General features: G+C 45.2%; 2 protein-coding genes across 4 annotated transcripts in view; one reads left to right on the top strand and one right to left on the bottom strand.

The window, feature by feature from the left end:
• XPA (XPA, DNA damage recognition and repair factor) overlaps positions 1–22,253 on the top strand; it is a 556,316-nt gene that overhangs the window by 121,971 nt on the left and 412,092 nt on the right. The window lies entirely within an intron of this gene.
• Positions 1–22,253, bottom strand: part of TMOD1 (tropomodulin 1) — an 85,005-nt gene that overhangs the window by 32,430 nt on the left and 30,322 nt on the right. For all 3 annotated transcript variants that reach the window (XM_049896809.1, XM_049896811.1, XM_049896810.1), the window contains exons 3-4: positions 12,939–13,095; positions 7,800–7,919 (exon numbers count right to left, since the gene is read on the bottom strand). In XM_049896809.1, the coding sequence (XP_049752766.1) occupies positions 7,800–7,919; positions 12,939–13,095 (277 nt within the window). The remainder of the gene's footprint in view (positions 1–7,799; positions 7,920–12,938; positions 13,096–22,253) is intronic.

Below are 22,253 nucleotides of genomic sequence, written 5' to 3'. Positions count from 1 at the left end.
ATCCAAAGGGCTATTACAGCCATCCAGAGACAGTGGTCTCTGATGGCCAAGGTCAAACTCCAGAGCCTGACTTCCAGAGCCTCCCTGAGCTGGCCTTGCCTCGATAGACAGCCTGGCCTCTTGCCCACACCCTCTCTGCTCCAGCTGCACAGTCACTGCTCAGTACCATCTCCTGCTTCTGCCAGTGCTGGCCCCTATGCTGGCAATTCTCTCTGCATTTGCAGTGCCCACTGCTGAAACGGCCCCCACTGGGGTTGCCAGATGCGGGCATTGGTGCTTCAGTGGTAGAATCGTCTTCCATACGAGAGATCTGGGTTCCATTCCCAGGCAAAGCACCTCATGTGCAGCCAACACCTGTCTGTCAGCGGACACTTGTGTGTTTGTATGATACTGAACAGGTTTCAGTGGAGCTCCCAGGCTAAGACAGACTAGGAAGGCCTGGTGATCTGCTTCCAAAAATCAGTCACTGAAAACCCTCTTGATCACAATGGCTCCATTGTGCATGGGCTCGACGTGAGTCGAAGCTGGCTCCATGGCAGCTAACAACAATAGGATTGCTAGAGTTAGCAAATAAAAATATAGGATGCCCAGTTGAATTTGGATTTCAGATAAACAATGAATATTTGTTTTAGTACAGATATGTCCCAAATATTGAGTGGAACATATTTATCTTAAAAATTATTTGTTGTATATCTGAAATTTAAATCCTATATTTTATGTAACATCCCTACCTCCATCCTATAGGACTTTGAGTAACCCTTCCTCCTCCAGGGAGTCTTCCTGGATTCCTCTCTCTCAGCTCTCCCTCTTGGTTCTCTCACAACACTTGGTGTTTGCTACAGCACGTAGTCTACAGGATATTAGAGACGCCTGGATACGCATCTGCTTCCTGTACTGGTCTGTGAGCTTCTGGAGATCAAGGAAGAATAGTTTATCTGTCTCCTCCGCCTTTCCTATAATACAGTCGGTATTTGGTAAATATTTCGTGATGGTTTTTTAAACCCCCATTTTATTAGACATGGCTCCCAGTTAGAGAAACAGCATGAGAGCCCTGGATAAGGAGTCAGGAGACCCAAGTTCCAGTCCTGACTATGCCCCTGACACTACTGTGACCTTGGGCAAGGCCCCTTCCGTCTTTGGGTACCACTTCTGTACAATGTGTGCCTTTGGTACAATGAGGGAGTTAGACCAGATCTGTGGTTCTCAATCATGGCTGCATATATGAGTCACCTGGAGAGCTTTAAACATCAATGCCCAGGCTCCATCCAGGACCAACCAATCAGAATCTCTGGAGATACTATTTTTAATGTCCTTGGATGATTCTGCTGCTCAGTGGGAGCTGAGAACCACTGACAAGATGATCTCGAAGTCCCTTCTGTTTCTCATATTCTAAGAGTCTTCTCTGCTAAAATTAGACTTGCTCGTTCATCACTAAGTAGAAATGGTTAGGAGAGATACATCTCCATTATTGTGAGCTCTCTGGGTTTTAACTTAGGCTGTGTCTACGTGGGCAATAGGAGCTGAGGCCTGAGTCAGCAGCAGGTGAATCAGATCACTGTGAGTCACCTCCTGGAACCAGCTCCTCTAGCTCCCACAGAGGGGGCAGCTCGTGGTGATTCTGGGCTGTGGCTTGGTTTTCAGGGAAAACAAGGTTTGGAAAGGTTGCTGGGAATCATGTGAAAATCAGCCTCATATGGCTGGCTGGTCTTGCCATCTGTATAAAGAGATGGAAGATGCAATTGGTGCTCAGATGCCAGCTTCCTGGAATGATCTAGAAAGGAGGGCAGAGGCCACAAGGAACTGCCAGGGGGCAAAAAGGAAGGAGACTTGGGCTCTAGCCTGAGCATTGGTATTACTTTTGTGAATAACCTTGTACAAGTACTTTCCCTTTATCGGCCTCAGTTTTCTCACCCAGAAAATGGAATGTGTTTGAATGAAGATCTCTTACATTTGCATACAACTTAGCTGCACAACAATTTCTCTTTTTATCCCCTTTGATTTTTCCAATAAGCATCTAGGGCAGGTGTTGATGACCCTGGCTTGTCCAGCACACTTATGAGAGAAATGGTTTGCCAAAGACCATTAAGTGAGGACTCCCCGTCTTCTAAGTTAGTAATTGTGCTTACTTACTAATCTGTAGTGCACACTTTCACATGAAATTGTGCACTACAGATTAGTAAGTAAGCACAGTCAAGCCTGTGCCTACCTTGTCTATTACAAGCCCATGCACACCATGCTTACCAGTTAATCCACCCTTTAGTGGAGAATTTCACCCATTCATCCGCACAATAGGTCACTAGCAGCTCTAAAGCTTTAGAACTTCCCTTTGACTTTGAAATTCTAAAGGCAGATAACATATATTCTAGGAGGAAATATATGTCAATAGCAGGCCTAAGAAGAAATAAAAACCATTTCGCAGCTTCGAAGAAATTAGGGTTGCAAAAAGGAAGGAAGAAAGAAAGAAGGAAACATAGCAAGGAAGGGAAGAAGGGGCCAAGCTAAATTTCCATTGGTGAGCAAATGCCTGGCAGTCTGAAGCTAGTGTTACCTTGGCCAGGCCTAGGCACCAAATAACAACTTTCCCTTTGCTTGGCTTTATACACCCACGTCACCAGGAGTGGGTGATGGGAGAAACAGCACATTGACACAGCCTGCTGCTTCATTCCTTGTAGACACTAACAAGGCTGAATTTAGCGCTAGCGAACTTGATAGAAAAAAAAAGTCTACATCTTCTCCAAAACTCAAAAAGGGCTATTTTTGAGCTCTGAAAAAGAACATCACGTTCTCTTTCCAGTCTCTGCCTTGGCAGTATTCGTGTAGTTTGTAATTCCATTTAGGAGGCAGAGATAACGGCACTCATCCCCAGCTTCTCCAGCTGCCAGTGGCCTGGGCTGGCTTGGAGCAGACACAGATGGCAGGCAGGAAGATGTTTTTCCTGCCTCCCAGAAAGGTGGGAGGAGCTGGCTCCAGCCCAGGACTTGAGTGCAGCTGAACACTTCCGGATAAGCCAGGCCCTGACCCTCTCAGAATCCCTAGACAGGTGCCTAAGAACATGAGAAGAAACCAGAAGCCAGAGTTGGCCTGGCTAAGACTCTAAAGGTATCTCCTCAGGTAGCCGCACGCCGGGGAGGGGAGGTGTCAACTGCCCTTGGGGATGGGCCGGGGGATGCCTCTTCTGAAGGACAACCCCACTCCGGCCCCTTCCCCTATTCCCTTTCTGGGCATCTGCCCCACCTGAAGGGTCCCTAAAGATAAGTCAGGATCACATCCCTCGGTGGGAAGGGGGGGCAGGGATAATTCTGAGTGCTTGCAGCTGACGCCCGGCAGGCCTCCCAGGCTACAACCCAAGGCCACAGACCGAGAACTTAGTGCTGTCAGGGTCCTATGCATTCTGCCCTCACCCTGTGGGGACACTCTTTAGGTTGGAATTTACATTTCTTGTCTGTCCTCCCCATGAAATCCTGGGCCCCCAGGAGAGGACTGGATCTGATTCATTCCTGTACCTAGTAGGAGTTCCATTATGTACGCTGAATGAATGAATGCATGCAAGAACGAATGATACACAAACAAGAAAGCAAATGAACAAATGAAAGTTTGCAGGCCTTGCCTGACCTGTGTCCACACCTGCCCCTAGGTATCCACCTCCATGTTCCTACCATGGGCACAGACCAAGCCTGCAGAGCAAGCCACTCAAAGGGGCCGGCCTCCTCCCCAGTTCTGAGCCTGGGTGCCGGTGGCTTCCTTGCTTGGGACTTTTCTCCTCTATACTTCCTTTCACTCACCTCTGCTCTTCCTCCTCTAGATTCGGCTTCCATACCCTTCCCTCATCTCCCCCGGCCCCAGCACCTAAACCAAAAAAAAAAAAAAAAAAAAACCAAACCTCCCGATTATTACACCTGTCCTTTTTCCTGTATAGCATTCACTCTCATTTGTCAGGTAATAGCTGCCTGATTATTTGTTTAACATTTGGCTCCATGAGGGCTGTTTTCTGACCATTCCTTCTCAGAGCCTAGTCCAGAGCCTGGCACACAAGAAGAAGGCACTAGATATATTGTTGTTGAATGTAGGAAGGAGTGAATAAGCCAAGGCAACTTTAATGAATATGCTTTACCTGGTGGTTGGGTCAGGCAGACCAGGGATGACCTGGCAGGCCCCACGTCCCCCTGTCCCTACTTCTCTTTCTCTAAGGAATCATCTACACTCACAGGCCCTGTGGGTGGTAGACTTGCCACACACAGCACGGCCAACCCGAAGCCCGCTTCCAGCTCATGTGGCCAGCGAATCACCCCCCATCACCAGCACCGCCAAACTGGGGGTTGCAAGTTTAGAGATTGCCCCTGGGAGCTTGCTACCCTCACTAGGTCTCTGCTCCAGTCTGTTTCTGTTTTCTCCAGCACGCGGGTCAGAAAGCCTGGCATCATCTTGGCCTCTGGTTCAGCACCAGCAGCAGCTGGTCTCTGGTGGACCGGGTCTCCGTTGCTCTGCCTGAGCCCTCAGGCTCACCCTGGGGCCTAAGCACCATCACTCTTCTTCCCAAACCTCTGCTGTCATCAGCTCCCTCCCCACACTCCCCTAGTCCCAGGTTTTACCTCCTTTCTTACTGTGGCCTGCCCTCCCCTCCAGATGATTTCCTTTGACTTGGCCAAGCACCCTCTTAGCCCAACCTCTGGGCTCACTGGGCCCTTCTCCACCCTGTAGGGCTTTGTTCAGGTTACACTTGCAATGACACTGGAAGTCTGTCCTGGAACGATGCTGACTGGGTTCATACCTCCTGAGTAGGTTATTCAACCTCATAAAATTAAAAACCAAACCAGTTGCCATCAACTAGATTCTAACTCATGATGCCCCCTGTGTTTCAGAGTAGAACTATACTCCACTCAGTGGCTGTGACCTTTCAGTAGATCATCAGGCCTTTCTTCTGAGCTGCCTCTGAATGGATTCGAACCACCAACCTTTCAGTTAGTAGCCCAGTACATTAACTGTGCCACCCAGGGACTCCTATTCAACCTCATGGTGCCTGGTTTCTCCAACCATAATACGGGGACAATAATAAAACCTACTTCATAGTATTTTTGAGGGTAATAAATACAAAAACGTATTCAAAGCCACTCACTTAGCACCTGGGAAGTCGTTGGTGGTCAACAAATGCTCAATCCCTCCCTCCCCAGAGACACTGCCACCTTTGAAATGGCTGATATAAAATGGTAGGCACTCAAGGTTAGCCAGTTAACCTTAGTGTAGCCTTACAGCTACCCCTCTCCTTTCTGGACATCGGAAGGGTATGGTAACATGAACAGATAATAATTAATCATGCCAACAAAAATAAAGAGCAATTGCTTCAAGAAAGCAAGACAGGAACTTAGCACAATATTGCAGTGCTATTTTGGCACAGGAACTGGCAGGAGCTGGTGGGTCTGACAGCAGGGCCATTTGATAATCCCTCTGAGCCGCCTAATGAGGGGATGACATCATGCAGGGTCATCAGAGGAGAAAGTCCTGGATGAAAACAACTCCAGGGTGAGTCAACGTGGAGATGCTGGATGAAGGCATCACCTACCTACTTGCTTCACAGAGTAACCTGGAGTCCAGGGGCTTCCCCACCTCAGGGAAATGGTTCGGTGAAATATATGGGTATAAATGTAGGGTCTAACACGACCTAACGTGTGTGGCTTCTGAAAGAACAAAACAAATCCTTAACTGCAAAGCAAACCAGGTTCCCTGAGCTAAATGTTCTGTTTCTATTTGGGGGAAATACTCGATGCTTCTGTACTTCCTAGCAAAAATGAAAACCATTCTCTCTCAGCCCTGCCACCCTTCAAGCCACTGCCTTTTGTCCTTCCCCGAACATTCTATCCAGTAGAAAGTGTTGTCTGGATGCAGGGTCTATACACCCGCTCTCCCTCATTCACTTCTTGGGTTCCTGAAGCCTGGCTTGGCCTCCACCGCCTAGGGTCACCCTTCATACACAGTTGAGTCTTCTCTCTGCCCCACTCATAGCCAAGAGGATGTGCACAGTACCCACGAGAAGCAGGTGGATGTGACGAGGCAAAAGACAGCTGTGGCTGAGTCCCCTGGCATTGGCAGCCCCTCCTGGCCTCTCACCTTGTGTGTGTACCTCGGGGTCTCCTCCGCCATCCCTGAAACCCATTCTGTCTCCTTGGCTGTTGTCCTGGGTTTTACCCTTTTGGATTTGACCTTTGGTTCCCAGTTCATTTGTTGCTAACTGGCCTCCATGCTGGCTTTGCTCCATTTCTACAACTTGCCTCCCAAAGGCTTCTACCTGGCCCACACACTTGCCCCTCCAGAGTCCCAGGCCTCCGCCCCTGCCATGTCTTCCGTCCAGAGCTTCACAGTGTAAATGGTGCCCGCATCTCTATACCCACGTGGACTCCTTGTAGAACCCTAGACTTTCATGTGCAACTGTCTCCACCTGGGCGACATAAGGTACCTTGAACTCCACAGGCCCTAAGCTGATCTCAGCATTTCCCCTAATCCTGCTCTCCTACCTTGCCTTCATGGATGGCACCATTGCCCACTTAGTTCCTTGAGTCAGAAACCAAGACATTTGCCTTGACTCCTCCCTTTAAGTGCAACCAGCCTTCTACCTCTCACAGCCAGGCAGTCACACAGGCCCCTTCCTTCCTCTCCCCTTCCCACTTGCCTTGAGTCTCTCCCCTACCCCTTTCCTCTCCTGCAATCATTTGGGGGACCATCAGCAGCTCCCAAATCTGCAGTATAAAAAGACCACCCATTCTCAAAGACAGGGGAACACAGCGCAATGGGGAGCCCTCGTGGTGTGTGATGTGGTCAGAGCTTGGCCCTCAGCAGGGCTGGAACACAGAGTGGGGAAGGGAAGACACTGGTCAGGAGAGAAGGGCAGCGGGAAGAGTTCTGAATATCAGGCCATCTTCTGGGGTTTTGGAGCCCTGGTGGTGCAGTGGTTAAAAGCTCGGCTGCTAATCAAAAAATCAGCAGTTCGAAACCCCCAGCTGCTCCTTGGAAACCCTATAGGGCACTTCTACCCTGTCTTGTAGGGTTGCTATGAGTCAGAATCAATTTCACAGCAACGGGTTTGGGTTTGGCCTGGGGATTTAGTGGTTGTTCGTGAATAATGAGTAGCATCCCTGGTGGCGTGCTGGTTAAGAGCTCAGGCTGCTAACCAAAAGGTTGGCAGTTCAGGTCCACTAGCCACTCCTTGGAAACGCTGTGAGGCAATTCTACCCTGTCCGTAGGTGTGCTATGAGTTGGAATAGACTCGACGGCAACAGGTTATGAAGATCATATGGGAACACACATGGAAATGGAAGGTGTTGCAGTCATATGATATGCTTACTCAACGCCTGGTTTCTGAGCTGGCCGCAGGCAAAATGCAAGGTTGTAAAATCAGAAGATTTTGCCCCACCCCCTTGTGAGCCTCCCAAACTGGAGATGCCAAGAGTCCTTTGTTCCAATCTATTCTCTCTTCCTATGTGGCATGGGCAGGATTTGAGGCAAAGGGCTAGTGAGGGTATCCCACCTGGAACATAGCCTCTCTGGGATACTTCCATATCCCTCTGGGGTGAAGTCTCAGCAACAACAGATGGCTCCTCTGTGTGGTAGGACTGGAGCATTTGGTGGTTTTATCTCTGCTTACCTCGTTTGGGTTAAGATGGATATCTGTTTTAACATTCTTGATCTCCTTTAATCCTTGTTAGAAAATACAAAGGGTTTTCATGTTGAAATAAACCATAAAAGGCTCCCTACACAAGCTGATAAAACCCTCCTGGAGGATGTGGGGAAGCTTCTTGAATGCCCCTTACCTGCAATGTCACAGAGTTCTGCATCGGACGCGTTGGCCAAGGCCTCCTCCAACTCAGGCTCCAGCGTCACACTTTCCAGCACGGGATCCATTGGCTTCTTCTTGGGGACCCAGACCTTTCCTGCAAACACACGGGGTGCCCATTACAGGGTGCACCTATGATGGCCAGCCTCTGCACGGGCCCAGATGGGCTGTTACAGTGCCCTTCAGGTGAGTGTCGAACTTCCCTAAAGAATGGAACCAGAGATCTCCAACAAAAGCACCCTTCACATTTGAAAAGAATAAATTTCATAATTTGGTAAAAACAGACCACTGGCCATTGAAAGCATCAGTCACAATTTTAAACAACCTGTAAACAGGAAAAAAAATTCAAAGAGGAAAATATAATAGAATGCCAGGGTGAGATAACCTTAATCAAGTGTTCTGATATTAAAGAAAACTTTGGAAACATTTCTAAATAAAATATACTCAGATTATTAAAAGAAGAATAGGGAGTAAAAATCTAACCTTGCTTTAGCAAAGGTGCAGGTACAAAGACGGTCACTGCAGTGTCCACTAGGTGTGATTATTGAAGAAATCATGGTGCCTCCAGACGATAGAATTCCAACATTATTATAAAGAATGACTGAGACCTCTACTTACTAAGGAGGAAAATGCCCAAGACCAAGTGTATGAAGAAGTAAGTTACAAATAGCATGAGCATTTAATTCAATTTATGAAAAAGTATATACATATTTATCCATGCAATGGATAAAAAGTGCTTCCTATGTGCCAGGTGCCTTTCTAGGGGCTGGAGACACAGCAGTAAGGTCCTCATGGAGCATTACAATTTAGTGGAAAGAGACAGATAAGAAACAAACATGTAAAGATATCAGATGGTATTAGCACCAGGCTGGGATGTGGGTGAGGTGGGTGCTGCTATTTTGGGGAGGTGACAGGGAACACTTCATTGGGATGATGACCTATGATCTGGTACCTGGCAAGAGTGAGATGAGCCATGCGGTAATCTGGGGAAGGGCAAAGGCCCTGAGGTCAGGTTCCAGGAACAGCAAGGAAAAGGGTGTGGTTGTGGTGAAGTTAGGGAAGGAGGAACTAGTAGGTGATGAGGTCAGAGAGATTGTTGGGGGGCAGATCACATAGGGTCTTGGAAGGCTCTGAGAGGACTTTAGTTTTTCCTCTGAGCTGGGAGGGTCCTAGCAGAAGATTCACAACATGCTGTGACTTAGATTTAAAACGGCTCATTCTGCAACTCTGGCTGTTGATTCTGGAAAGCCTGAAAGGGAAGATGGGGCGAGGATGGAAGCAAAGAGATGTCAGGGGGCACTTGGGATAGTCCAGGCTTCAGGCGAGAGAAGGTAGTGACTTGGACCAGCGGTGGAGGTGGGAAGGGAGCAGGAAGTACATAGAGAAATATCCAGAAGGATGTTCACTCAAATCGGATCAGTGGAGAGAATTACTTTGCTTTGTTATTTAAATTGTTTGCAGCAAAGAGCAATTATCTACATAAGCAGGACAAAGCCATTTGGAGGAAAAAATGTATCATAATCTCCATCTTAATATCAGACTCTAGGAATCCAGAAGAGTGTAAAACATACAAAGAAAACAAAAAAGCCTAAAAACAAATCCAGCTATGAAAGGAAGATTCGATGACTAAGATGAACATTCAATAAATATTTAAGACCTTGCAGCAGGTTCCTCCAGCAAGGGTGGTGACTCCAAGACACTACGAGAGGGGACCTGGGCTTTTTCCCTTCCTCCATCTTACTAGCTGGAATGTAGATGTGATGACTGGAGCTTCAACAGCCAGATGCACCATAAGGACAAGGACATATTGCAGGGATGATAGAATGAAAAACTGGGAAGAGACTGATCCCTGATGCCAAGGAAGGTGCCTTACCAGTCCTGGGATGTCTAACCCGGCAGCAATTCTAAGTGAAAGGAAATTAAACTTCCGTCTTGTTTAAAACTCCTGTCCTTTTATTTTTTCCACCACATACAGCCATATCTAATCCTAAGGATAAAATCCTCCATGGAGCTTTATTCCGATTCCCCTACTTGAATGAGAACAATGTCCTATTCCAAATTCCTCAGGAATTTATGGCTCTTATCACATCCCACCAGGTCTTGCGGGGACTGGAGTGCTGTTCCCCTTCAGCCCAGGCCAGCACCAGGCCCAGCATGGGGCAAGTGCTCAGTAAGGGCTGGAATGAATGGTCCTGAATCTGCCAGTTTGACCTGGAGGGACTTCTTCTCTGTCCCCTCTGCCAAGACTCCACTTCATCAGTCATAAGGGCTCTAACAATCATCCTTTACATACTTCATATTAATGATGAGGAGGATGAGGATGATAATGATGAACCTTTAGGTTTGTGTTGCTGTGTGGAAACAATCCATTCTGTGGGTTGGAGAGGGATGCTGGTGAGGACTGAGCTTCTTGGATCAGATGGACACTTGAGACTATGTTGGCATCTCCTGCCTGGAGGGGAGATGAGAGGGTGGAGGGGGTTAGAAGCTGGCGAAATGGATGCGAAAAGAGAGTGGAGGGAGACAGCGGGCTGTCTCATTATGGGGAGAGTAATTGGGAGTATGTAAAAATTGGGAGTATGTAGCAAGGTGTATATAAGTTTTTGTGTGAGAGGCTGACTTGATTTGTAAACTTTCACTTAAAGCACAATAAAAATTATATTAAAAAAAAGAGAATCCATTCTAGCCACCCTTCTTGGGTTAGCCTGGTTTATCATGAAGGTAGCCAGGGCTCTGGGAGGCTGAAGAGCTGTCCCGGCTCAGGGTGAGCCAGCATTCTGGGGAGGAGTGGCAGGGTTGGTTTGTCCACTCAGGTCTGCTGCTGACTCCCTCCCAGTCTCAGTCTCCCCATTTTTCAAATGTGTACGTAGGTGGGAACACAGGACCTTTAAGGTCCCATGAAACCCAAAGAGTCTTTTATCTTTATCCGTTGCACAGAAATCATTCCTCATGGCACAAGGTCCCTGTTAAAAAGACCTCTGGTGCCCATACTCTCAAGCCCAGCAAACTCAGCCCACTGCTACCCACCCCCACCACCTCATCCCCTGCCACCCCCTTCAGGGTGCCTCAGACCACACAATCCCTCCCAAATTCTGTAATCCAGATGTCCCTTGGGCCTTGCTGACTTTTCCAGTTTTAGGTAAAACCTGGACTGAGCTCCAATTCCGAGGTTTGGAATGGCTCAAAGTCCTCCCCACAACGTCTGCTCTTGCTTGCTGTTTCTATTTATTATTTACTAAGCAGGTACTCTGTGCAGGGTATTGTGCTAATACAACAGGAATACAGAGATGACAGACAGGGACCCTCATCTCATCACGTTGGGGAGAATGGAGGAGATTGAAAATAATTAATTAGACAACCAGTTAATTAGAATTATATCTTAGTTCAACAAATTGATTGTCTACTATGTGCTAGGAATTTATTAGCTGGTGATAATGATGAACAAGACAGACAGGGTCCTTACACTCATGGAGCTTATATTCTAAACAAGAAGCCTACAAGGTTCATTACACATGTATTTAATTTTAGCTCATTAATTCATTCGACAACTCTCTACTGAGCCCTACTATAAACACTAGGCCCTGTAGGTACTATGTGAGCAAAAACAGCCCAAGTCCCTGCCCTCATGGAGCTTATGGCTAGTGAGAGAGAATGATAAACAAAGAGATAATGATAAAATGCAAATTCATATGAAGGACACACACAGATTCCTGAGATGGAAAATACTGGAGGGAGGGCTGAAGGAGAAGTCATATCCTAAGCAGCAGAGAGGCAACTTCTTTGAAAGAGAAGACAATACAGTTGAGACCTAAAGGATAGTAGTAGCTAATACACACATAGCATTCACTACGTGCCAGATGATGTACTAAGTACTTTATATATGTCTTAGCTCATTTAATCCTCATAACAACTTCATACTCAGTTCGAACCATCAACCTTTTGGTTAGCAGCCGAGCACCTAACCACTGTACCACCAGGGCTCCTTACAACCTCATGAGGTTGGTTATATTATTTTCATTTTCGCCATATTATGGAGAAGGAAAAGGAGGCACAGTAACTTTAAAAATCTACTCACGCTCACAGAGCTAGTAATTGGTAGTGCCAAGATTAGAACCAAAGCAGATACAACTCTAGGCTGTGTTTCTAAATCATAACACCTCTTAAAGGGGAGAAAGAACCAGCTATGAAGACAGCAGGGAGCCGGGCGGCAGAACCAGTATTCCAGAAGGAGGAAATATGTGCAAAGTTCCTGCAGTGGAAAAGAGCTTGAAGTGTTTGGGCAATGGAAGGTAGGCCTGTGGGACAGCAGTGCAGCAAGCAAGGGGGAGCATGGTGCAGTGATCCGGAGGGCAACAGAAAGTCCTGGAAAGTGGGTAGTCAGGGAGAGCCCCTCTGTTCCCCTAGGTCCTTCTAGGTGGCTTGCTTTGGGCTGGGGCAGAGAGACTTGGAGAGACAGAAGAAGAAAGGGAAGAAAAGGATGATGCAGAGAGAGGAGCTTTGGGGAAGAGTGGGGACAGTAAGGGCAGAGATAGTTAGGGCATCTCTTATCCCTGGTTTGCCTGAGATAGTCCTTGTTTAGGCCTGATGCCCTGATATCATTATTAATAGCTCCTTCTTTCACTCTCAAAAGTGTCTAGGTTTACACAAAAAATAATCAGGACACCCTAGTTAAAGGAGATTTAGATTTTAGATTGCTGGTCTGGGTGAATATAACTCTTCTCAGTCTTTCTAAAATCTTCACCAAACCTACTGCATTATGCACTGGTGCTATCAGAGTTGGGTTTGTGTGTTTTGGCCAGGCAGGGGTGAAGGCAAGGAGGTCCAGTCACATCTGGCCCAACACAGGGCCCGGCAGACAGTTGGCACTCAATGAATGCATGGGGAATAACATACAGCGAAACCTGCGAAAGCTGGAACTCAACGAGTCTATATAATGCCTTGTTTTGTTAAATCCTGCAAGTTTTTTGCCTTTGACAGGGTACAGTCTTAACCACTTTTCTATTGCTCATTTTCATGGGAAATATTTTAGTTTTCCTTTTCTGACAGGTTTCTGTCTTACATAGGTTCCAGCTTTTGCAGGTTTTACTGTATTAACAAAAGCAATGTTGTGCAATACCTCGTTTTTCCCCTGTGTAGGGGACCAGGTCTTCTCGGTCCTTAAACTCCTTTGCTTGCTTTTCCAAGTGATCCAAGAGCTCGTCTCTTTTAAAGGGGCCTGTGGGCGCCTTGGTGGTCTGATCCTTCTGCCTCAGGCCTGCAGGCAGCAATGCATTCTACAGTGGAGGTGGTGGTGACGGGGGAGAGAGAGACAGACAGAGAGAGCCATCAGCTGCTGAAGACTTGCCTTTCTGTAGAAACTCATCATTGAACAACAGGGACCTCAGAGCTTGCTCAATCCAAGTGCCACTTCTTACACGTAAGGAATATGAACTGGAGAGGGGCAGAGACTCACCCAAGGTCACTGTTATGAATTGAATTGTGACCTCACCAAAATATGTATTATAAATCTTGACCTATATGTCTGTGGTTATAATCGCATTTGGGAATGGGTTGTCTTTGTTCTGTTAACAAGACAGGATTAGTATAGGGTGTATCTTGATTCAATCTCTTTTGAGATACAAAAGAGATTAAACACAAGCTAGCAAGAAGAGATGGGGGAAGAGAGATGCCAAGCCACATGAAGATCGGCCAGGAGCAGAAGCTCAAAAAGAGACAAGGACCTCCCTCTAGAGCCGACAGAGAGACAAAGACTTCCCCTGAATTCAGACTTCTAGCCTCCTAAACTACAAGAAAATAAACTTCTGTTTGTTAAAGCCTTCCACTTGCGGTGTTTCTGTTACAGCAGCGCTGGAGAACGAAGACAATTACATAGCAGATGAGGGGCAGAGCTACGGGACGACTCAGGTCTCATCATCTGCCTAGTTTCCCCATGTCTATGGTTTTAAAGGCAAGAGGGCAAGGGAACAGGGCAGCTGGCTTGGTGCTGAGCACAGAACAAAAAAAAAAAAAAAAAAAATTGTTGCCATCAAGTCAATTCCAACTCATAATGACCCTATAGGACAGAGTAGAACTGCCCCACGGGGTTTCCAAGGAGCAGCTGGTGGATTCGAACTGCCGACATTTTGGTTAGCAGCCAAGCTCTTAACCGCCGTGTCACCAGGGCTCCGTCCTCAGACCCTGAGCACAGAGGGGCCCTCAAAGAGCACCTGCTGAGTGATAACTCCTATTAAGTTGGTGTTTGGATGCATGGAGTTTTAACAGCAGTTGTGTGTAAAGCGGTTGGAGGGGAAAGAAGCCAAAGAGTTCGAGTTAGGGTCCTGGATGCAGAATAAGGCAGGAAGGAGCAGAGCCAAAAAAAAAAAAAAAAAAGGCAGGAGAAAGGCTGAGCAGAACCACAGGGTGGGCAAGGCATGTTTTTAGGCTGTGAGCGCTGGTCCCAGCTGCCACACCTCCTGACTGGTCCCTGCTCGGCTGTGCTGGTTGTTAAATATTTTGAACATCGCCCCTGGAGATGGGTCTCCCAAGAAAGATAGCATCAACCAATCCCTGCATTCTCTTCTTCAAACATGAGCAGACTTCTGTGTGGGCTTACTACTAACCGGAGTCCTAATTAGGGTAGATTCGAATCACATGGGCTTCACTTTAACGCAGCCCCAGTACCTTAGCAATTCAAAGAAGCTTATAGCTGCAAAGATCCTTGGAAATCATCTAGTGCACCCTCCTCCTTGACCTCAACGAGAAACTGAGGACCAGAGCAAGGAAAGACTTGCCCAAAGGGCTTCAGGGGCAAATATAGAAAATCAGCATCCTTGTTCAGACTTGAAGGGTGGGTTTAATCTTTATTTCTAATTATTGCTTTTCATTCAGAGAGCTTCGGAGGATACCTGGAGGGCAGAAGTGTGTAGCACCTCATCTAAGCTCTTGCTGTACCCCCAAATAGCCTAAATTGGAGAGGATTCCTTTTTACCATCAAACGCACATCTCAGTTACACAAACTCCAGGTCCTTTCCTGAAAGCCCCTCTGAGAGGGGAATGAGATCAGGCATGTGAAGGCAGAAGTCCCTGGGTGGTGTAAATGGTTAATGTGCTCGACTGCTAACCAAAAGGTTGGAAGTTCAAGTCCACCCAGAGGTGTCTTGGAAGAAAGGCCTGGCAATCTACTTTCAAAATCAGTCATTGAAGACCGTGCTCTGACACACATGGGATCTCCATGAGTTGGAGTTGACTTGACGGCAACTGGTTTACTGGCTTTACGAGGACTCGTTGCAGCTCCCATCGTGATGGGAGAAACCCACTGCGTTGTAACTGAGAGGAAGAGGGTTTGCACACTCTCATCCTTCTTCAAATCTATATGATTGTGGCCACTGACTTAATTAATGCACGGTTTCTCAACCTCAGCACAATTGACATTTCGAGCTAGATAATTCTTTATTGTGGGCAGCCATCCCGTGTATTGTAGGTTATTTAGTAGCAACCCTGGCCTCTACCCACTAGATGCATGTAGCACCTGCCACTCCCCAGTGTGGCAACCAGAAATGTCTTCCAGACATTGCCAAATGTCCATTGTGGGACAAAACTGGCCCCCATTTGAGAACCACCGTGTTAAACCAAAGTCCATATAATTATAATATGGAAATAAAAAAGTTTATAATGTATGTCAAAAACATTACTTACATAACACATTAAAATTTAATTTTATTTATTTAAATCTTTATTGAAAGTAGTTGTTTAAAACATAAAAACATCAAAAGCCTTTTCTAGTAATTCTTAGCTTATCAGAGTTTTAAAGTAAATATTGAGAATAGCAGCCTCAATAGAAGTCAAAGCTTATTTTCCTTCCATTAAAGCTTAATGAAACATCTCATGATTTTCAATTAAAAGCAAAGATAACAATTTTTTTTTATAGTGCTTTAAATGAAGGTTTACAGAGCAAATCAGTTTCTCGTTAAACAATTAATACACATATTGTTTTGTGACATTGGCTGCTGACCCAACGATATGTCAACACTCTCCCCTTTTCAGCCTTGGGTTCCCCATTACCAGCTTTCCTGCCCCCCTGCCTTCTCGCCCTTGCCCCCGAGCTGGTGTGCCCATTTACTCTCATTTTGTTTTTATGGGCTTGTCTAATCTTTGGCTGAAGGGTGAACCTCAGGAGTGACTTCAGAACTGAGTTAAAAGGGTGTCACAGAGCCATACTCTCAGGGTTTCTTCAGTCTCTGTCAGACCAGTAAGTTTGGTCTTTTTTTGTGAGTTAGAATTTTGTTCTACATTTTTCTCCGGTTCTGTCCGGGACCCTCTATTATGACTCCTGTCAGGGCAGTTGGTGGTGGTAGCTGGGCACCATCTAGTTGTGCTGGACTCAGTCTTATGGGGACTATAGTAGTTAAGGTCCGTTAGTAATAATGTATCTTTTAAACTCTTCATCATTTATTTTAACTTGTTTCCAAAAATGGCTTATGACCTTACACCTTATGTAAAAAATGACTCAAATCGATCGAAGACCTAAATGTAAGAGCTAAAATTATAAAACTCTTAGAAGAAAACATAGGCATAAATCTTGGCGGTCTTGGGTTAGACAATGGTTTGTTAAATGTGACACCTAAAGCACAAGCAACAAAAGGAAAAGTAGCTAAATTGACTTCATCAAAATTAAAAACTTTTTGCACTTCAAAGGACACTATCAAGAAAATGAAAAGACAACCCACAGAATGGGAGAAAAATTTTACAGTTCATTCATCTGATAAGGGACTTGCACCTAGAATATATAAACAGCTATTACAACTCAACTATAAAAAGATAACCCAATTTTTTAAATGGACAAAGGATTTGAATAGACATTTCTCCAAAGAAGACACAGAAATGGCCAATAAGTACATGAAAAGATACTGAACGTCATTAACAAAAAGCCCGTTGCTGTCGAGCTGATTCTGACTCATAGCGACCCTATAGGACAGGGGCATAGTGACCCTATAGGACAGAGTAGAACTGTGCCATACGGTTTCCAAGGGGTGCCTTGAGAATTCGAACTGCCAACCTTTTGGTTAGCAGCCATAGCTCTTAACCACTATGCCATCAGGGTTTCCCAACATCATTAGTCATTACCCAAAACCCCAAACCTCTCATAAAAAGACCAGACTTAATGATCTGACTGACACTAGAAGGACCCTGGCGGTCATGGTCCCCAAACCTTCTGTTGGCCCAGGACAGGAACTTTCCTGAAGCCAACTCGTCAGATATGGTTTGGACTGGACAATGGGTTGGAGAGAGATGCTGATGAGGAGTGAGCTACTTGCATCAGGTGGACACTTGAGACTATGTTGGCATCTCCTGTCTGGAGGGGAGATGGGAGGGTAGAGGGGGTTAGAAGCTGGCAAAATGGTCATGAAAAGAGAGACTGGAAGGAAGGAGCAGGCTGTTTCATTGAAGGGAGAGTAATTGGGAGTATGTAGTAAGGTGTATGTAAGTTTTTATGTGAGAGACTGACTTGATTTGTAAACTTTCACTTAAAGCACAGTAAAAATTATCAAAAAAAAAAAAAAAAAAAAAACCCAAACCAAATCCATTGCCGTCGAGTCGATTCCAAATCATAGCGACCCTGGATGTAAATCAAAACCACAAGCAGATACCACTTCATCTCACTAGGATGGCTATTATCAAAAAGTCAGATAAGAACAGGTGTTGGTGATGATGTGGAGAAATTGGAACCCTCATAGTTTGCTGGTGAGAATGTAAAATGATGCAGCTGCTGTGGAAAACAGTTTGGCAGGTCCTCAAAAGTTTAAACATAGAGTCACCATATGACCCAGCAATTCCACTCCTAAGTATATACCCAAGAGAAATGAAAACACATGCCCACACAAAGGCTTTTACATGGATGTTCATAGTAGTATTGTTCATAATAGCTGAAAAATGGTAACAACTCAAATGTCCATCAACTAAATGAAAGGATAAATAAAATGTGGTATATTCATAAAATGAACATTATTAGCTACAAAAAGGAATGAAGTACTGATACATGTTCCAATATGGATGAGACTTGAAAACATTATGCTAAGTGAAAGAAGCCAGACACAAAGGACCACAGGTCGTATGATTCCGTTTACATGAAATATCCAGAATAGGCAAGTCCACAGAGACAGAAAGTAGATTAGTGCTTGCCTAGGGCTGGGAAGCCTTGGAGAAAATGATAGTGACTGCTAATGGGGATGGGGTTTCTTTTATAAAGTGATAAAAATATTCTAGAATTAACGGTAATTGTTGCATAACTGTGAATATACTAAAAACCATTGAATTGTATGCTTTAAATAAGTGAATTGTATGGTGTGTGAATTATATCTCAATAAAGCTGTTATTAGAAACACAGAATATGTTATTTAGGGAAAATCATAAAAATGGCTAATGCAATGACTAACTGGCCATGGAATGCTAAGGATAGAAGGTTCTTCATGTTCATAGAACAGTGGGTGACAACAATGTCACGACTGACCAGGCTAGAGCTGACCAAAGTCTAAAACGGTATCCTGTTGATGTGGTTTATGATACAAATTAGTGATGGAAAAGTTCCATGGGTAAGAAAATACTGCCTTGGATCTCTCATGTTGATTAGAACTTAAAATTGACATTCAGACTCAAGCTATCCAATAACTGAGGAGAAGGTTCCCACAACCATTTGGTGTTTGACTCTATCAGCAGATATTTGGTGAGTGTGTGTGTGTGTGTGTGTGTGTGTACGAATGTATCTCTCATGCCTACATTTCTTTTTCATTGAACAAACTTCCACCGAGAGAGTATTATGTGTCCAGGCTGTGTGCTAAGAACCTAGGTCAAGACTCTACAAAGATCTCTCAAATTCGGAGTCACCAGGGAGATGGGGAGAGCCCCAGTGGCACAGTGGTTAAGCGCTTGGCTTCTAACAGAAAGGCTGGCAGTTCAAAACCACCAGTATGTTCGGTGGCAGAAAGCTGTGGCAGTCTGCTTCCATTAAGATTATAGCCTTAGGAACCACACGGAGCAGTTCTACTCCATCCTATAGGGTCGCTATGAGTCAGAATCAACTTGACAGCAATGGCTTTGGTTTGTTTTGGTTTTGGGAGACAGAAGGTGAATGGGGGGAAGTAGAGTGAAATCAGAGAAAATCTCAATTACAGCAGATGTAGGAAAAATGTAATTTTTTTTAGTTTTTGAGTTTTTTCAGTAAACACATGGTAATTAAGATTCTAAAGGAGTGTCTCCTTTACTGAATAGCAAAGAATAATATATCATTGGCCTATAAATTACCTGCATGGTGCCTGTGGGCAAGTGGAACCATATAACCTTTAAGGAATTTAAGCATCATTCTCTCAGTCTTAAAACGCGCACAGGGTAAATTTGCTTGGAAAGTGCTTTCTTTATAATTAGTTCAAAGGGAAGCATCAATTTTTCTCCTCCAGAATCATTATCAATTCCTGCATTAATGGAATCTATACTCACGTACACACGTCACACATACACTTTTACCCTGAAGACAACTTGGTTACAGGTTAGAGTTGCTTTGAAAAGTTTTGTTATCCAGGATCCTGAGCAAAGCTTCAGGCCCTTACAACGGGAAATGTACTGGTGTGAGGAGGGCAGGGACTAATGCCTGGGTGATCTTATCATCTTCCAGTAGGAAAGTTAGTGTTGGTTTTAAGGAAGAGGATTTCTAGATGTAGATTGTAGACTAAAATTATAGATGTTAAATACTTGGGAGTGGGAGAGACTGGCACACTGGAGCCTTCATGCCCCCAAACTACCCAGCTCCAGTACATTGTTGCCATGTGAGAATGTGGCAGATATGCCAATTTTTGTGTGAAGTCTCTTGATTTTAAATATTGGCAAATAATTAAACCATTTTTAAAACAGTGTTCAGGCAGGATAAAACACATCTGGAGGCCAAACTCAACCCTTGGGCTACCGTTCTGCTAAAATTCCATGTACAGAAAAGTCAAGATATTCATTCATTTATTCTACAAATATTTACCGAGCATCCTGCCCATACTAAGCCCTGGGCTAGAGGAACAAAGAGGTATATAAATGGATTTTTAATTTAGAATTTTTATTTAAAAACACATTACAATTGAACATTTTCTTGGAAACAATCGTAGGGAGAAAAATGAGGCAACCTCTTCCTGTAGTTCCCTACTCCTGGTTTTCTCAAACAGTGACTTCTTTTTAAAGGTTGTAAAATTGGAATGCGGATATGCAGCTTGAGAGGCTAGCGTCTTAGTCTAATGCTCACAACCACACTCTGAAGTCCAGTTGTCCAAAAGACAATGGAAACTTTGATCCTTAACTGTGCTGTTAGGGTCCTAATACCCTGCAAACAGGTGCTAGTAAGGCCAAATATCAAGTAACTACACAATTATCATTGCTATAGATAGCTAGGGCTACGTGAGAAGCCATCGCAGCTCAGCTAGGGTGGGTTGTTCAGACATACACACACACGTAACACATGCACACACACATACATCTGTATTAAAACAATCACAGACTCTCAGAAGATCAGAGCTGCAAAGCCCTAAGAGGTCCTTTAGGCCAATTCTTACATTTTCAATTGGGGAAACTAAAGTGCAGAAAACTGAAATTACTTGCCCAAAGTCACACAGCTTGTTAGCCATGCCGCCAAGGACCTGAGTTTGTATACAGATGGCACTGTATACAATTAGCATGCTCCAGGATTGATATGAGTATCTTCCGATTGGCAGCTAAGCATACATAAAATGTCCCTTACCTCGATTCTTCACAATGACAAAAAACAAGCAGTTTTATTACTTTCTCAAATAAATTGCTACCCTTGTTGTTCAGTGGTTAAGAGCTCCGCTGCTAACCAAAAGTCAGCAGTTTGAATCCACTAGCCGTTCCTTGGAAACCCTATGGGACAATGCTACTCTGTCTCATAGGGTCGCTATGAGTCGGAATTGACTGAAAGGCAACACATTTTAAGAAGAAATGCAAATGTGCCTCCCTTGGTCCTGGGTTCCAGGTCTATTTCTGAACCATACACAATTCCTTAGTGGAGAAAGGGCCGGTTAGTCACCATGTGGTACAACCTCCTCGTTGGATATTGGAGGAAGCCAAGGGCCAGGAAGCGGAAGGGTCCTGCCGAGGGACAGGCACTAGACTGAGCCCAGAACTCTTTTCCAAGCCACAGAAAGCTTTTCAACCCACCTGGCTGCCTTCTTCTAGGAACAGATCCAGGAAACCGGATGTGACACATGTGAGAACCACGCTCACACTCCAAGTATTAGAAAGACTGATCTCGCCTCCTTATCAAACTAGTCTCAGTTTACCGATGGAGAAACTGAGGCCCAGAGGCATGGAGTTACTACTGGCCTGGGGTAAGAATGAAATGAGGAGGCTTATCTTCTTCAAATTCCCCCTGACTCCTCTCTCCCATTCCTATTTCAAACAATTTAACTTAAACATGCCCTAGACCCCTAGCCCCTCCCTCCCCCCCCCCACTACCCCTGGCCAGGCCAAAATGTTGTCTAGCCCAGACAGTCTCCCAAACACCTTTTACAAAGTATTTGACCAAAAAACATTTTTTAGAATTTTATTTCGCAGTTATCTGCCATGTCTGTTTTCACTTATGTAAAAATCATTGTCCTTTTGGGCCCTTTCTGATACAGAATGCTTTGTCTCAGCATTAATGACCCGGCTTCCGGGTCCTGCTGCGGATCACAAAGCTGGAGAGCTTTGCATTCAATGGGGGCACTTTCTTTTCTTTTTATTACTTGTGATTTTAAGTGAAAGTTTACAAATCAAGTCAGTCTCTCATACAAAAATTTATATACGCCTTGCCATGTACTCCTAGTTGCTCTCCCCCTAATGAGACAGCACACTCCTTCTCTCTACCCTGTATTCTCCATGTCCATTCAGCCAGCTTCTGTCTTCTCACCTCCCCTGCAGACAGGAGATGCCAACATAGTCTCATGTGTCTACTTCAGCCAAGAAGCTTACTCTTCACCAGTATCATTTTCTGTCTTATAGTCCAGTCCAATCCCTGTCTGAAGAGTTGGCTTTGGGAATGGTTCCTGTCCTGGGCTAACAGGAAGTCTGGGGACCGTGACCTCTGGGGTCCTTCGAGTCTCAGTCAGACCATTAAGTCTGGCCTTTTTACGAGAATTTGAGGTCTGCATCCCACTGTTCTCCTGCTCCATCAGGGATGGCAATTTCTTATCACACATGGGAGGACTTAAGCTGAGAGTGTAGAAGCAAAGGGGCAAGGAGACCCCACTCATGCCCTGGTCAAAGAATCCTGACTTCAGGCACAAAGGAGACAAGGGGGATCTGAACCTCTAATGCCCTCCTCTCTCCAAACATCCCCCATCCTGCCCCCACATGTACACCCCGGGCCTCTTCCTCTCTTCTCTTTCTCTCCAGAAAGATCCAGGCCTTTGGTTTGGTCCCCTGA

Source organism: Elephas maximus, chromosome 9 (assembly GCF_024166365.1).
Source record: "Elephas maximus indicus isolate mEleMax1 chromosome 9, mEleMax1 primary haplotype, whole genome shotgun sequence".
Classification (NCBI taxonomy): Eukaryota; Metazoa; Chordata; class Mammalia; order Proboscidea; family Elephantidae; genus Elephas; species Elephas maximus.
This window is presented reverse-complemented; position numbering and strand designations above follow the sequence as displayed.